Source organism: Terrapene carolina, unplaced genomic scaffold (genome assembly GCF_002925995.2).
Source record: "Terrapene carolina triunguis isolate 2854851 unplaced genomic scaffold, T_m_triunguis-2.0 Scaffold231, whole genome shotgun sequence".
In the NCBI taxonomy this organism is placed as follows: domain Eukaryota; kingdom Metazoa; phylum Chordata; order Testudines; family Emydidae; genus Terrapene; species Terrapene triunguis.
In genome coordinates, this window is record NW_020664582.1 from 10416434 (window position 1) to 10432748 (window position 16315).

A 16315-nucleotide genomic window follows, 5' to 3' on the forward strand; every position below is an offset into this window, starting at 1 on the left:
CGTGGGCTACAACCCACTTCTTCGGATGCATCCGAAGAAGTGGGTTGTAGCCCACGAAAGCTTATGCTCTAATAAATTTGTTAGTCTCTAAGGTGCCACAAGTACTCCTGTTCTTTTTGCTATTAGTTTAGCTTTAGTGCCTGATTTTGGACGTCCTGATTTTAAGGCTCTCTCAAATTTAAGAGGTTTTGGCAACAGAAAGTATTGAAACTGGCGTTTTCCAAGGCTTATTACAGTAATCAAGCTTATTTGATTGGGAGGTGGGGAGGAATGCCACCGAATTAAGTTAAAATGCACAAAAGTAAAAATCCGAGGGCTGTAAGCATAATCTAACGCGTTGGCTTAATGTTGAAACTGGCAAAGGGCATCAGCTGTGGAGGAAAAAAGAAATGGGAATAGCTTCTAAATGACAGAACGATGCTGGCAAAAATCTTCCAAAGGATGGAGTGCAAGCACAAATCAACATGGTTTGCTACAGATAAAAATCTATTGCTTCCCCCACCCTCTGGGTTTTATGCATGGAATAAGGATGGCTGCCGTATCCACATGTGATGGTGTTTCCCAAGATTACAGATTCTTTGAGGTTTATTTTTATCTTTGCTGTGCAGTGGCACAGCAAGGCAGGCTAATGCAGCACCATGACAGAAGAAATTAACATGTAGTGATGAACTCCCTAACCTCCAGGAGCTCAGCCTCCGGGAAACAGAGTGGACATCACCACTTGTCCGTCATGTGAATTACCAGGAAAGATTGTTCTTCCTCTATAAGAGGACGCGAATCTCCTTGCCACATAATACTGATTGGGTGAGACAGAGCATATTGTATTTTTCCTGCATTAGATCTCATGCATGCAGAGTATGTAGCTTGTCAAATAACTGATGGGCCAAATTCACCCTGATGTAACTCCACTCAGGGGTGAATTTGTCCCAGATGCAACTCCACTCAGCGATGACTCTGGCTCCAGGGCATCTGCTTTTAAAGCGTAACTGTAAGATGTATGGGAAAGGAACTACACCGCAGCCTTTTCTGCATAGAATTGCTGCTGCTGTTTCTGAAACTGAACAAGTTCAGGCCAGGGCAATACTAGGATAGGAGACCTCCAAGGAAAACCCAGGAGCTGCAAGAAGTGGTCATGTGATTCAGTAAGTGATACCTCCGTCCTCCCCCCCAGTCCTGAGCCAATGCCCAGTGTTAGGCGGGTGGGGAGGTTGGAGACCACAGTGCTTTTGGACTTGCCTTCTTTGAAATAAACCAACATCCTAACTTACTTTTGGTCCTTAGGAAACACATGACAGTTTTGGAAAGAGCAGGGGTGTTAGCCACAAATTCTGATACAATTATATCCTTCCTAGCTAAAAATCTGATTCTGGTGCCATGGCCTGACTTGTTTTTAAAGTGTCCCAAGCAATGGAGCTTCCCCTGCTTCTCTCAAACTATTTCAGAGTCTTAGTCCATATCACCACTGTGCTTCTGACAGAAGTTGCTTCACCTTAGGCCCCAGCCCTACTGAAAGCCTCACACAAAGTATTCACATGCACTCTAGCTCTAGGAGGGACGAAGAAGTGGATTCACGAAAGGCATTTTGTTTCTTTAGGAGGTCAGGATGTCCTAGAGAGAGTTCTGCAGCTCAGAATCCAGAAACAAATCCCTCTCCAAAGTTTGGTGTCTGGATTTGGGTGAAGATGTTATTACAGATCATAGGGACCAGCTACAGAATTTGGATCCAGATCAGAGTCCAGCTTCCAACCTAGGGGGATGCAGATCTGAGCTTGGTTTCAAGCCTCTCTCTAAATGAGAGAGGACATTCACTGTAGAGTGCTCTGTATTAACCTCTCCACTGGAGACGTAGATAGTAAAATAGAGGCCATTTTTATCTTACACTGGGGACTGCTTTTAAGAATCAGTGAAGGAACTTCCCTATACTAAGGACCAACTGCTCTCCGTTATGCTGGTGTAAAATTCAATCAGTGGAGTTGCTCCAGTTTATATCAATAACAGAGCACAATTTGACTAAGCATGTTATTCCTCAACAGTTCTTCCACCCTCCCATCATTATATATAATATTTTATACACATGCACACACTAAAACATTAAGGTTTCAAAGTCAACACTCAAAAGTTAGACAATGTCTAATTCAGCCTCCTTGTGCCTATGCATTATGATGCAGTCTTTAAACACATGATCACATACTATTTTTTGCACTGGACCCCTGCCTCATTCAGTGCCTGACTTGCAGAAGTGTCAAGTACTCTCAGCTGCAAACAAAATCAATGGGAGCTGTGCTTTGAACATATGAAGTGCTATCTAATGCTGTGTATTCTAAAAAAATAAAAAAAAATAAAAAAATCAGGTGCTGGGTGTCTAAAGTCAGATAGAAAACTTAGCTGATACTTTTGACCTTATTCCCATTTTACAGATAGGAAATGGAGGCATGGAGATAATACCACCCCTCACTTCCCAGGGTGTTGTGAAAATGAAGTCATTAATGTTTGATGCACTGATACTATAGTGAGGAAACCATCAAAAAACCTGAGGAGGAAATGCATAATTCTGTCTTCAGAGCAAGGTTTGAATAGTTGGCAGTAAGTAAGGAATGTATGCCCCATGCAACTGCGGGGATAAAACAAGTATTGAATAGCTGCTAATTCAGTGAGCACCAAATATTCTGTGTCCTGAATGAGGAAGGGGTCCTATAGAAAAAGAAATAAAATGCAAGAGTAATGAAAGACGGTGTAAAAAGGCATATGCACAAAGGTTCTGAATTAAGGTTGCACAGGCATTTCAAAGCAATTCTAGCAGTTCCTAGCTTTTTAGTACTTGACTTTGCAGTCGTAATATTTGTGTGTGTGTGAGAGTGTGAGAAATGTCCTAGTTTCTAAAAAGTAAACTAAAAAGCCATGCCATCATCTGACATCACCCACATGGCGTCATCAGGCCTAGATTGCCTGCTCTACCTCAGATCCCATGTGTGGCCCTAGGAAAGGAGCTTAATCTGGGTCTCCGTGCCCCATATACACAAGGGGGATGATAAAACTTCAGTCCAATCCGTTAATCTATCTGAGGCACTATAGCGATGGGGGTCCTATAAGTAAAAAGCCCTGGTGAAATCTAAGTAAAAGGACTCAGAGGCGCCCCCAATGTGTGGGAAGAGAAAGGAAAGACTGGGGTTCAGCCACTCATAATATATCTCAAGCAGCGTTCAATTCCCCCTTTTAAATGTCTCTTGTAAAAGCCGCAGGAATAATTTTCACCTCCCCAGCTGAGTCACAAGTACAGTACACAGCTGCTTGTCTGATCACGAACTATTGACTCCCTCCAGGCTTGGACTGTTAATTTTGTTGCGATGGAGACTTTGTCCCTGGAGCACCAGATCCAGAGCGTGCAGAGACATATCGCCTTCCTGAAGAAGGAACAGATGGAACTGCTCCATGACCTGCACCTAGAGATTCTCCGATTGCAAAAGCACTGCACAGGTGAGTTCTTAATGTCATGACTAGCCTCACTTAGGGCACCTACATACATCTTCCCATAGAACAGGGACCACAGACATGAAAGCCATGTACACTTTGAAATGTGATCCTCTCCCAGTATGGTATGCAGGAATTGAGTAGTTATCCCTTTAAATAGTTGTGAACCCTCTTGTGGTGCTCACTGTGTTCTATGTTTTAAAAATCAACCAGATCAGTGTATATGCATAACTAGGCCCTGCGTGGTTCTGTAGGTTTAGCAACATGGTTATCTGGACCCTACTGTGCCTCTGTGATTTCTTCGTGTAATTATTGCTGTGTAAAGGGGAAAATGGATTCCAAGCAGGAATTTGTGAATTTCCTAAAGGAGAAGGTGGCACACGCAGGTTTAGAAGCCACTGAACAAGGAGAATAATGTGTCATACTAGAATTACCCAATGATAATGCAAGATCCACAACCCACAAAGCAGGGAAGTTCCCATCCATTTCACAATCCAGAACCAAACTCCACACCTGGCCCCTACATCTACCAACCAAGAAAGCCTTGCAGCATTTCAAGAAATGCTTCTTTTCATTACATGTTTTGATGGACAGAAGGTTAAATGCAGGGCCGCCCGGGGGGGGGGCGGGGAGAGGGCAAGTGGGGCAATTTGCCCCAGGCCCCACAGGGGCCCCCCCCATGAGACTATAGTATTGCAACTTTTTTTATGGAAGGGGCCCCCGAAATTGCTTTGCACCAGGCCCCCTGAATCCTCTGGGTGGCCCTGGTTAAATGCTGCTTTGCAGTCTCCAGGCTAAATTGCCTAAGCAAGCTGAGGACACAAATGGGATTGTAAGAGGGGCTAAGGCTCCACCACGCCACCTGCTCAGGCAAATGAGACCTACCAAGGTTGTAGCTCCTAGTCTGCTGTGAACACTCCCTGCTGTGAGCCAGTGAATTGGGAGTGGGTGAAGCCAAGGGGCTGGGGAGTGAATGGAGCTTTTGCTCTGCATCTGCTGCTTATTGGCCAGATGCAAGGACTGGAGTAACTTGTTCCTCTCCATGTTCTGAGGGAGAAGCATTTCCCACATTGCAGCCGAAGGTAAAAATTTCCAGCTCAGATAGACATACCCACACCGGCTCTGATTGAGCTAGTGTGCTAAAAATAGCAGCTAGCTGAAACCTGAGGTACATACTCACGGCGTCTAGCCCCACCTGCTGCCCACGCGGCCACAGTTACGCTGCTATTTTTAGTGTGCTAGCTGAATCCAAGCTCACCCATGTAGCGCTAGCTGAGCTGGAAATTACAGCTCCAACCCTGTTATAGACACCTCTCTTTGGGAATGTCTAAGGCACAGCGTCTCCTGGGGCTACTCCTGAGAAGGGGGTAGCTTGTGCATCACCTTTTGCGTACAGCAAAAATGTAGTCCTTAACTGGCTGCTGGGAATCCAATGCTGTCCTCTTTACTCACAGTACCACTGCAGACAATGGGATGGTTCATGGAGTAAGATACTCCTCAACAGACCCCCAAGAGGAGCAGGTCCCCAAGCTTGGGCTCCAGTCTGAGCCCAAGCATCTACACTGCAGTTTTAGAGCCCCGCAGCCCAAGCCCTTTGAGCCTGAATCAGCGGACATGGGCCAACCCTGGGTGTTTTATTGCAGTGTAGACATACCCTGAGTGTCCTTAATCCTGACTACTCACCCTGTTGGCACGGTTCTCATTTTACAAACGTGGTCCTACAATCCTAACCCGACATACGATGATCCCGCTGAATCCAATTTGAATAATAGCCACTAAAAAGCTTCACTCCCGGCGTGGGTGACAAAATGCTACCTTGGCGGAGATACATGCTGGAGACTATGGGCATGTTTTACTCTGACACTCAGCTGGCAGAGTGCAAGATAAAACAGGTGCTTGTGCTTATAACCCATCATTATAAAGCTACCCTTTGGTTTAATTCTACAGTCGATCACAATGCACTTCTTGAGAGGGAATTAGCTTTTGAAACCTGTTCAGCCACTACTCTGCGTTTGACTCACTATTGCAGTATAGATAAAGCAGCAATTCACTGGTCTTGGGGGGGAGGGGGGAGCACGAAAGATGATCCTGCCACTTCCTCCACTAATCTGTGCCTTCAGAGGTATTTTGCCTCTTGTTTATCGATTAAGATGTAAAAATAGTTCATTCTTTCTCCAGCATGCATAAGGACAGGAAAAAGGCTGGGCTTCATTGATAACAATAGGGATGAGATCATACCAAAAGTCGCCTTCAGAGCTACAGGAAATGTGGTCCTTTTTTTCCTTTTTGCAGTGAGGAAATATGAAATCAATTCTCTGACCCCCACCTCAATCCAGAGCAGCTCAGTAACACAACATCAGCAGCCCTCTTGTTTTGCTGCTTTATGACCGAGATGCTAGATGGATGCTAAAGCTAGCAGCAGAACTATATTGGGTTCCCCCCCACCCTTGCTCATCTGAAAAAAAAAAAAAATCTTTCCTTGGCATGACTTTTTAAACAAGACATCACAGTACAAGCTGCAGCTTTTTCCTGCTGCAAAGCAACCTCTCACCATTTCCCCAAGATTCTGAGTTGTTGTGGCCTGGGAAATTTTGTTTAATAATACAATTGTGCAAGTGGCACAAAGGAAGAGCTAGCTTTAAAATGCTAGCCCAAGGGGTAATAATGTGTTAAAGCAGTTCAGACTAGATCTAATGAAAAGTAGAACTATATAAAAGCTAGGTATTAATCTGAAACTGCTTTTACAACAAGGTAAAGACCCATACCCAGTATCTTCTGCTCTAGGCCAGAAGATCTGTGAGCTATAATAGGAAACAAATTGTTAAGGATCTCATCACTTAAATATACCACAGGGGCAATCCAAATCTGACAAGGGAGTGGACTAGATTGTGATTGGGCCTTGATCTTTGATTAGATTTCCTAAATTCTAACAAACAACTAATGCAATCTCCGATTTCTATCATTCATGATTGCAGCATGAATTCCAAACATGGAGAAGTTAAAAAATTACTAAGGGACTGATTCTGCAAAGTTATAGGACACCTGAAGCATCCATAGATTTGGGGGTTTCAGAAGCCACCCCTAGGGAGCTTCAGACTTGCAGTGTTTAGGAACCCCACAGGGCACATGCCTGAAGATAAAACTTTTGCAGATCTTAGGCACTGCACAGGAGAGGCGTTGGCAGGCCAAGGAGCTTATCTCCAGCTCTGCAAATCTTAGACATGAAGCTTGAAGCTAAGGGGGGGCAGCAGGACCACAGCTTCAGCATATGCTAACTGGGGAGCCACAGGAACCTTCGGGGTTGTGTGAACCGGAGTTTGGGAAAGTGAGGGTCACTTTAAAATCCTGTCCTTGCCCATGGCAGAAGATGGGCAGGTCCGGACAGATATTTGCTCTTCATAAAGCCTCTCCAGATGAAGACAAACGATTCACGTAACTCCCTCCCATTGCTGAAATTTGTTCCAACTTGTACAGTATCTTTCATCAATAATTCAGCAATGACTAATTACTCATTGTCTTCCAGCTCTTCTCTCTCACCGACTCCAAGGAAACAAAGATGATTTTGTCACTGCAGACTTATCTATTTTCCCATCCCTTTCATACTTTTGCTGTTCTATTTTTTAACTAGACCCAAATGCAGCTCTTCCAGCCATGAGAGGAAATAGATTTCTTGTGCATAAGTCAGGTTTGGAGGCTTTGACATGCCCACTGGCATCAATGACCCCATTACAAACTTGGGCATTATAGATCATTTCTTCCCAACCATGTCTAAGGATAGTACCATTTTACCAGATGGTCAGCTGGTGTAAATCAGTAGCGCTCCATTGGCTCCAGAGCTAGGCTGATCTTTGCTAGCGGAGGCGCCATAAGACTTTTATACCACTGATACTGGTCATCTATCCTGTGTCCAACACCTTAATGTCGGAGTGCCTCTCAAAGTCATAGATGCATACACAAGCTCAGTGGTTTGAGCTTTGGCCTGTTAAACCCAGGATTGTGAGTTCAATCCTTGAGGGGGCCACTTAGGGATCTGGGGGGTGGGGGGGAAGAAAAAAAAAATCAGTACTTGGTCCTGCTAGTGCAGGCAGGGAGCTGGACTCAATGACCTTTCAAGGTCCCTTCCAGTTCTAGGAGATAATAATAATAATAATATATGGAGATATACCTAAGATCTGTGAAAATGAGGTCCAGTGTGGGCAGAAGCAACGCAAGATCTCCCACTCCAGTGTACTTCACCTTTGTCCTGGATGTGCCCATGAGCCATTTAACCCTTGATTTCTTTGATGAGATTTCCAAGACTGAGGACCATTGATAATGCTAGTTTTAGTGAGGAAGATACCTGGCCACCGGGAACCAGCCTGAGAGAGTATCTTATGTCACATACAACATCAAACAGCAGCAACTTTTGGTCGTGCTCATTCAGGCCTGGATCTGACGTCCTATTTCAACGATGTCCTTTATCTTTCAGTATGAGGCTAGCACCGGGGAGAACCATATGGCGTTGTGTCTGTTCTAAAAGGAACTTTTTGCTACTTTAGCTAATTCTCCCATTCCCCAGCATTACCTTTCAGAATAGCAGGTTTGTCTTAATCCTAACTTCTCAGATTCCAGAGGAATTCTAGACACAGGTCACTGTAAGCAGAGAGCTCCAACAGTAATAGATGCACCATTTTCCTATTTGCTTGTCATTTCCGACAACGAGCCTCTCACCTGAAAGAGCTTTTCATTCAGATATTGACAAGGTGTTGCAACAGGGTTACTAATAACGACTCATCAGGAAAAAATCCTTAAAAACCACTGCGCCGCCTCCTCCGGTGAAGTAATGAATCAGAGATCAGCAGGAGCCCTTTGTACAGCCTGTCAAATGCGCTGCGGATTAAGTAGCAGCTTCCCTCCCCTGAAGCCTTCCCTGATGCCAATAAATCTATTGAGCACCTTCCACATGTAACCTCAGTATGAGATTTGCCTGCCTGACAACCACCATCACCCGCCATGTGCCGACAGGCAATCTCGGGTGGACCACAGGATGATTCATTCTGGACCATCCACCTTTCCAGCAACATGCTCTCCCCACCCAAAGCATCCAGGCAAGTCAATGGATTCCAGGAACCTCCGTTCACCTTTTCACAGCTTTAACCAGTAAAACTTTGGAAAGAAATGAGTGTAAGTTCACAGAAGACGCCGTAATTTCTGGCACGGGAGCAAAGTTAAGCAGTGAGCTAAAGGCATGTAAAGTCTGCTGAATATTTGACTGGAGGTCATAAATTACAACTAGTTAATGGCATTCACAGCAGTCAGAGTGAGATTCCTGGGTAGCAGTTTACCAAATGGAGTTATCCTTCCAATAGGGGAGGGAGGGGAAGGGAGAGGAAACTCAAATGGAAGAATTCCAATCCTTGGCACTCCCAGCCAGCAAATTTAGCTGACATCCTTCTTCGCCCTCTCGCATTGTTTAGATGACATGGGGTGGAGGAGGGGAGAGCATCTTTACTAAATATTGCAGCCAAATCCATTTCAGATGAACCACATTCCCCGGGTGAGTTCAGAAGTTCCCCCCACATAAACACCCTCCACTGTTTACAGTACCAGGTTTTATAGGAAGAAAAATGCTGTTAACAGCCCTGCAGTGATTCATATACGGAAATGACAGAAAACTTGGCTTCCCTCCCCACTCCCGTTTTCATTTGTGCAGCATAAACACATCAGAAATAGAAATGGATTTGTTCTGACTATTTTTCCTCTTTCCCGATCCCTTTCCAGTAACGAGAGGGGAAACTTAAATCTTTTGGCAGTAATTTGTGTGATCTGCTAGCTCCTCTGAACAGAGGGCTACGCAAGGGAGAGCAAGCAGGAAACATGGGGCCTTGAATTTCAGCAAGAGGTCCTGAGGTGGTAGCTTAAGGGATTAGCCACGGAATCAGGCACTGACCGTAGGAAATCTTCTTTCAGGTTTCCAGACAGTGATTTCTGGGTCTCCTCATCTTTTGGGTTCCCAGTTTGAGCCACCTTGAAGATTTTCAGGGGGAGAACGCTCAGCACTTTCTGAAAACCAGCCCACTTCTTAAAGTGACTCCAGTTGCCTCCCTCCGCCCCCCAAATTGACACCCAACTATCACTTGCCATTTCTGGCCTTGAGTTTTATTCTCAGTTCTAGAATGTGACCTTGAGCAAGGCACTTCACCTCACTGGGCCACAGCCAGTGAGACCCCACCAGGCTTGAGTGAGACCTCCTGCTCGTTCGACGTGGATGCAACACCACTACACCTGGTTCTCCATTGCCCTTCACCTTGTGCCATCATTTATACCAGTGCACAGTGAGTGTAAAGGGTTCCCATGGTGATATGGTGGTGTTTTACACTCACTTTTCACTGGTGTACATGAGTGCACAAGGCCCATCGCCCTCAGTGGAGTAACTGCTAGTTTGCACCAGTACGAGTGCAAAATCAGTCCCATATTTCTGAAATGACAGTATCTAAGAAATTTTTTCCCTGACTTCCCCCTTCTACGGTCTTACCCCTTCCACAACACATGCATCAATAAGACAAAAGCAGCATCTTCCTTGAGAATAAGAGGCAATATTGACATGCAGAGATTGGATTCCATGTTGGATGGATCCTTGTTTGACAATCTGTCTGCAGAAGATAAGAGTGAGGGGGGATTTGATAGCAGCCTTCAACTACCTGAAAGGGGGTTCCAAAGAGGATGGAGCTCGGCTGGTCTCAGTGGTGGCAGATGACAGAACAAGGAGCAATGGTCTCAAGTTGCAGTGGAGGAGGCCTAAGTTGGCTATTAGGAAAAACTATTTCACTAGGAGGGTGGTGAAGCACTGGAATGGGTTACCTAGGGAGGTGGTGGAATCTCCATCCTTAGAGGTTTTTAAGGCCCGGCTTGGCAAAGCCCTGGCTGGGATGATTTAGTTGATATTGGTCCTGCTTTGAGCAGGAGGTTGGATTAGATGACCTCCTGAGGGCTCTTCCAACCCTGATCTTCTAGGATTGTCTTGAGAAATGGCAACATATAAACAGCTGCCTCACCAGTGGCTGCTTGCACCAAGCAAGCTGAAATAAAACAGTAAATCACTCAGATCTTTCCTGTTCAAATTCAGCGTTGTCAGGAAAGATCAGTGCTAAGGAGCAAAAGGGTGTTCATTTCCCTTTGACACAGCCACAGGGAGGGACCAACCCAAGCTTCCCAAACTAGCCAAATGACACAGTTGGATGTAGCAAGGTGGCAATTGGGTAGTGTTAAGGCAGTTTACTCAAGCCAAGGGATTGTAAGGGCAGCAACCAACACACATTTACATAGTAGAACATGGTAAACTGCTCTGTAGTGCAAATGCTTGGAGTTTCTATTGTTAGGTCACCTAGCTCTGACCTGGGAGGGAGATGGGCTGTTCCTCTGCTCTCAGGTCTGCAGGCTTGGCAGTATGTTGTTTATAACCCATCCTATTTTAAAAATTAAATGAAGGAATCCAAGTTAAGGGAGAACCACCAACGAGGAAGGATTTTAGGCTTTTAAAACAGTTGAGGGCCTTAAATGTGGTTGATGGGCTTTAGTTGTAGTGATAGGCAGTGGTCCATGGCCCTGTTCTCCCAGGAGGTATGAGAAACTGCCACTGAAGTCAATGCAAGGTACTTGTAGCCTGGGGAGGGAGAATTGAGGCGGCACAATTCAGCCTTTGCTTAGAGCCCTCTTTAGCTTTGCCAGAGCAAAGACTGATTAAAGACGCCATGATTTGGTCTGGGGAGAGAGGGAGGGAGATTAGCACTCTGTGACTTTGCTTCTGTCTTGCATGTGACCTCTTATCAGTATATAAAAAGCATTTCCAAGACCTGAAGGAAGTTAATGCTGAAGAGAGGGAGGGAGTGTATGTGTTTTAAAGAAAATTTAGGTCACACATTCAAAGAAAGCAAGGCAATCAAGGTTCCGCTGCAGCAGATGCCAGCCCTGCTTGGAACACTCCTTTTGCTGGAGGAGGGGAGGGAGGAGAAGGGGGAGTTAAGGCCTGACAGTACATGAGTGGTGCTGCCAACTCTCCTTCCCACAGATACTGTACCACACATGTTGCTTATGCAACAAACTTGCCTTCCACCCATGCATTGCAAATGAAAAGCCCAGAGTTGGCTCCCTGCTAAATACAGCACGAGACCATTATAAAGCAGTGCTCTCCCCACCTCATACCAGACCATCAGTAATTTCACTTTGATAGAAAGTCTGTATCATGAGACAATGCAGACCCAGAGGGACTAGCAAAGCTAAGGTCTGATCCTGCAGCCTTTACTCACATCAGTAGTCTCTCCTCCTATAAAAGCCCTTACTTAGGCAGGACACTGCTCTTCCTGGTTCTCACTCTCTCAAACATTATGGTATGTACACAGGAGCCAGATTCTGCAAGTCCTTATTCAGATGAGTAGTCCTATTGGTTTCAATGCAGGATCAAGGCCCCTATTATGTATATCAAACGTTGAGACCGAAATTCACCCCAAGCCAGGGAGAGCAGTGTCTTGTTCTAAAAATTCAGCCACAGGAGACTTTGCTGCGCTTGTAAACATCATTTGAAATATCCCTTGTATCCCATTTTAGCTTTAGAAAAATAAAGCAGTCGATATTGATTTCCAATGGGACAGAGTGCTGAATGGTTTCCAGAAATTACAGTATGTTCTCCATTACTGGTACAGTCACTACAGATTTATTTTTAAAGACAAAGCACAGAGGCCCGGGGGGGGGGGGGGGGGGAAAAGGGGGGGGGGGGGGAGAAAAGAGAGAGAGAGAGAGAAGAAATCAAGCCAAGTGATTAGTTTCTGAAGTGTAGCAGTGTCTAATGTGATGTGCTAGTGGGGAGATTAAAGTCAATATGAAAGCAGATTAACAGAAAAATCTAGGACAAAGATTAACCATTTAAGTTCAATTTTTGGAAAAAACCCAACAACTGAATTTTGATGTTACTCCCCCCCGCACCTCCCTTAGCTCTCCAGCTGCTTTAGGTTTGGTGGTTGCATGATAATTATCTTGAAAGATAATTTGTAAAGGTTTGGGGGTTAAAAGCGAACTATTAATAGATGCAAAATCACCCCACCCCTGCCCCCATCGTCCCTACAGTAAAATCATGTTTTTAGCTCAAGGCTAGGAAGAGGGAAAGAAATGGGATTCTTGGGTTGAGCAGTCATTTTTGTAACGCGTCTATAATCATCCCTAAAAGATCTGTGTGTGAGAATGAATGGTCAGTGTCGTTTTTAACTGAGATTCATTGAAGTGACAAGCTGCACATTTGGTCTGGAGTAACTTTAACAGTCTTGGATTGACATTTTCCTATGGTCTCTCACCAAGCAGATTCATTCCCAAGCAATTTGTTTCATCCTGGTTTAATCTGACTGTATAAAAATCAATGCCTACCTAGCTGATAATGTCCCAGTTCTGAATTAGGACGACAACTCCTCTTAGGCCCTGATCCTGCAAACACATGCATAACTTCATGCATCCGAGTAGACCCATTGAAGTCAATGCAACTACTCACTAGAGCAGGGGTTCCCAAACTTGGTTTGCGGCTTGTTCGGGATAAGCCCCTGGCGAGCCACAAGAGACAAGACGCTTTGTTTACCAGAGTGTCCGCAGGTACAGCCGCTCGCAGCTCACCATTCCCAGCCAATGGGAGCTGCAGGAAGCGGTGGCCTGGCCCACACCACTTCCCGAAGCTCCCATTGGCCGGGAACGGCGAACCGCGGCCACTGGGAGCGGCCGTACCTGCAGACACTCAGGTAAACAAAGCGTCTCACAGCCCACCAGTGGCTTACCCTGAACAAGCCGCAAGCCAAGTTTGGGAATCCCTGCACTAGAGCCGGTTGAAACCCGAGTTTCCATTGGTCAGGAAATTCCGACATTTCAAAGTTTCCTGTTGCCCTGAATTTAAAGATTCAGAATTTCCTGGAAAATGAAAGTTTAAGATTGATATTTCTGAATCCACCTTACTGCAATGTTTCATTACAATAAGGTCGAAGCAGTCATTTTGATACACACAGACAAGCATGCACAAACACAGCCTGGTAGTCAGTCGGGGAAAAATGAATTGTGGCATGTTGGATATGATCAAGAAGTAGATTTAGACCTGTCATTTTAACCCTTCTTTCAGTCACTGCTTAAGGTCTGCCCTCCATCCCCAGAGAACACAACCCCTCTGCCCAATGGTCAGAAAGGCATTGAGGGACTCCAGAGGGAAGAGCAGCAAGCCCTCCTTGGATAGGGCTGCCACCAAACTGATACGGGGCTTTTGAAGTTGCTGCTAGGAAAGCAGAGTTGAGAAGCCTCAGAATGCAGCAAATGAACATGCACATGGACACACTCATGCAATGGTTTCATTGTGCATCTCATGAAATTTGGCGTTTTCCTTAAAGCCCCAGCTCTGGAGTCGCACAAAAACCAGAGAATCTCAGCTTTCATTTTAAAAAGGTAATTATGGAGGAAAGCTTGAAAACGTGATCTGTAAAGCCTCCAAGACTGGAAAGCGAAGTAAAAGAACCCAGAATGCAGAGTTTTGTAAATCTCATTTTTAAGCCACTCTAGTGATTTGGGGGGGTGGAGTGGGGTGTCTGACTCACGAGTTTTGAATCTTGGGATTGGCAATTCTGAGCATGTTAAGGATTGGTGTAAAGAACTCCCATTTGCCCTGCACAACAGCAACAAGTTTCATTGTTCCTACAAAAACCCAGGCATGATGCTGCATGTTCTGGAGCACTAGCTACTGGCACTTTATCTGTTAACATCTAGAGAGCTTCTGGAACAGCAAATATACTTATGTGCATGCACACAAACACACACCTGCACCCAAGCATACTATGTGTATGCAAACATAGGTATCTATGCACACACAAGCACTCACGCATGAACATGTGTAGAGACATGCACGAGTGCACATACATGTTTATACGTGCTCGCATTCATATAGCATGTTTTTCCTAGAAGTTAAAAACTGATCTTTGTTCAAAGGCAGCCAGCACCCACGGGTGTTTTTCATGCTCCATCTTGCAGCGCTCTTTGCTGCTAGCCTGGCCTCCCTATGCAACCGCCTCTGGGGCTGTCCTGATTACACTGTGACTGAAGACAGAGCGGTGGTGTGACTGCGTAAAGCACACACCCTGCCCGTCTCTGCTCCCTGCAAACAGCAGGACAAGACCCAGGAGTCACAATAAACTGCACTTGATGCTGGCTTTGCTTTTCTTAGTGAGAACACTTCGTTCTGATGCCAGGCTTTGTCATGCCTCAAAATGCTCCGCAAACGTGAACTCCACAGCCCTGTGACGTAGGTACAGTCATCCCTCATTTCGCATGTGGGAGAAACTAAAGCAGAGGTTAAGTGACTTTTCCAAGGGTACAGATGGAGGGAGCAAGGCTGAGGATTTAGGAGCACATGGCTCCTTTCCCTGAGTTCAGATCACTAGACCCTCCCTCCCCCCCCCCCCAAATCTCTGTCTCCCTGACCTACTCCCTGTTAGAAGCTACTAGACACAGGGATTCTGAAGCAGTGCAGAATGCTTGGCATTCCAACCGTAGGCTCTCCGGTAGCAGTACTGTGTCCAAGTCTAATTCCTGTGCCAGCTTTGGGGCTCAGCACCTGTGCAGCAAGACTATAGGCTGCCATGCGAACAAGTCTATGGGTTGCCAAGTGTTGGACATGGTGTGGTTGGTGCACTGAAGACTGCTCTGCTGGGATGCCACAGCGCTTTAAAGGAACAGAGTGGAGGGTCGCGTGCAGGGGCAAATTAAGGCAGGACGCCTGGGATTTGGGCCACCAGACTTGAGGCAGCAGGAGGTCCTGACAAAGAAGTTAACAAGAGGCAGATGGGGCTGTGTTAGCTGGGCTGCTACATTTGGAAGGAAGGTCAAGGACTCAGAATTGCAGGAAACCCCAGATCCATTAGATATATCTGGGAGGTAGAATCTACTTGGGGGTCCTCAAAGTTTTGATGGATCCAGGCCCCTTTAGCTTTAATCCACCCATATGGCACTTTTCCAAGGAGCAGGAGAAGTCATGACACAAAGGCCCCCTTTAAACAGTGATTCTGGAGGGCCTTCCTTTCGCCAAAGAAGCTTTCAGAGAGAAGTTCCCTTTCCCCCACTGTCCCTTACAACAGAACTTGGTGTGGAAGGTTAGAGTAGTCTAGAAATGAGCCCGAGCATCAAAATTTGGTTCAGATTTCAACACACACACACACACACACACACACACCCCCACCCACCCCCTCCAAGTCTGGGCACGTGCAGATCTGTTACAGAAATAGAAACCAGGCAGAAGAGAGGAAGGATGTTCCTGTGGCTGGGGAGCCGGCTACGGGTTTGAGAGACCTAGCTTCATTTCTGTGTTCTTACCACAAAGACTTCCTGTGTGATCTCTGGCAAGACACTGCGTCTCTATCTCAGTTCCCCTTCTGAGAAATAGGGACAATAGCACTGCCCTACTTCATAGTGGTGTTGTGAGGCACTGTGGAGGCCATGTACGTATCCAAGATAGATGAGAAAATCCAGATCTGGAGCCAGGTTCTAATTCCAAATCCCCACCAGGTTGAGAGGCATTTGGATGTGGGGATTTGCTTTGGAGTCATCCCTGTAACAAGGCTTGACTGTGCAGGCAATTCTGTGAAAAATTCTCTGCGTTCGGATTTCTTTCTTGAATTGAGCATCCAAAATTAGTGGCCACTTTTGAAAGTTTGGCTTGCCTGTACCAGTCATGACCCTGTGGCATCCACATAATATCAAGTAAGCAAACAAATGACACTCCCCCAAAATAGTGATAGGTTTCCTATCTAGTGCGTGTTGCGAGTTATTCACATCATGTGGCATCACCATCTCGAGAGAG

The 16315-nt window shown here is 45.7% G+C and overlaps 1 protein-coding gene across 1 annotated transcript in view; it reads left to right on the forward strand.

Annotated features, from left to right (window-relative positions):
* Window positions 1-16315, forward strand: part of CCDC92B (coiled-coil domain containing 92B) — a 50499-nt gene that overhangs the window by 8904 nt on the left and 25280 nt on the right. The window contains exon 3 of the mRNA XM_024195369.2: window positions 3321-3474. Within this exon, the coding sequence (XP_024051137.2) occupies window positions 3321-3474 (154 nt within the window). The remainder of the gene's footprint in view (window positions 1-3320; window positions 3475-16315) is intronic.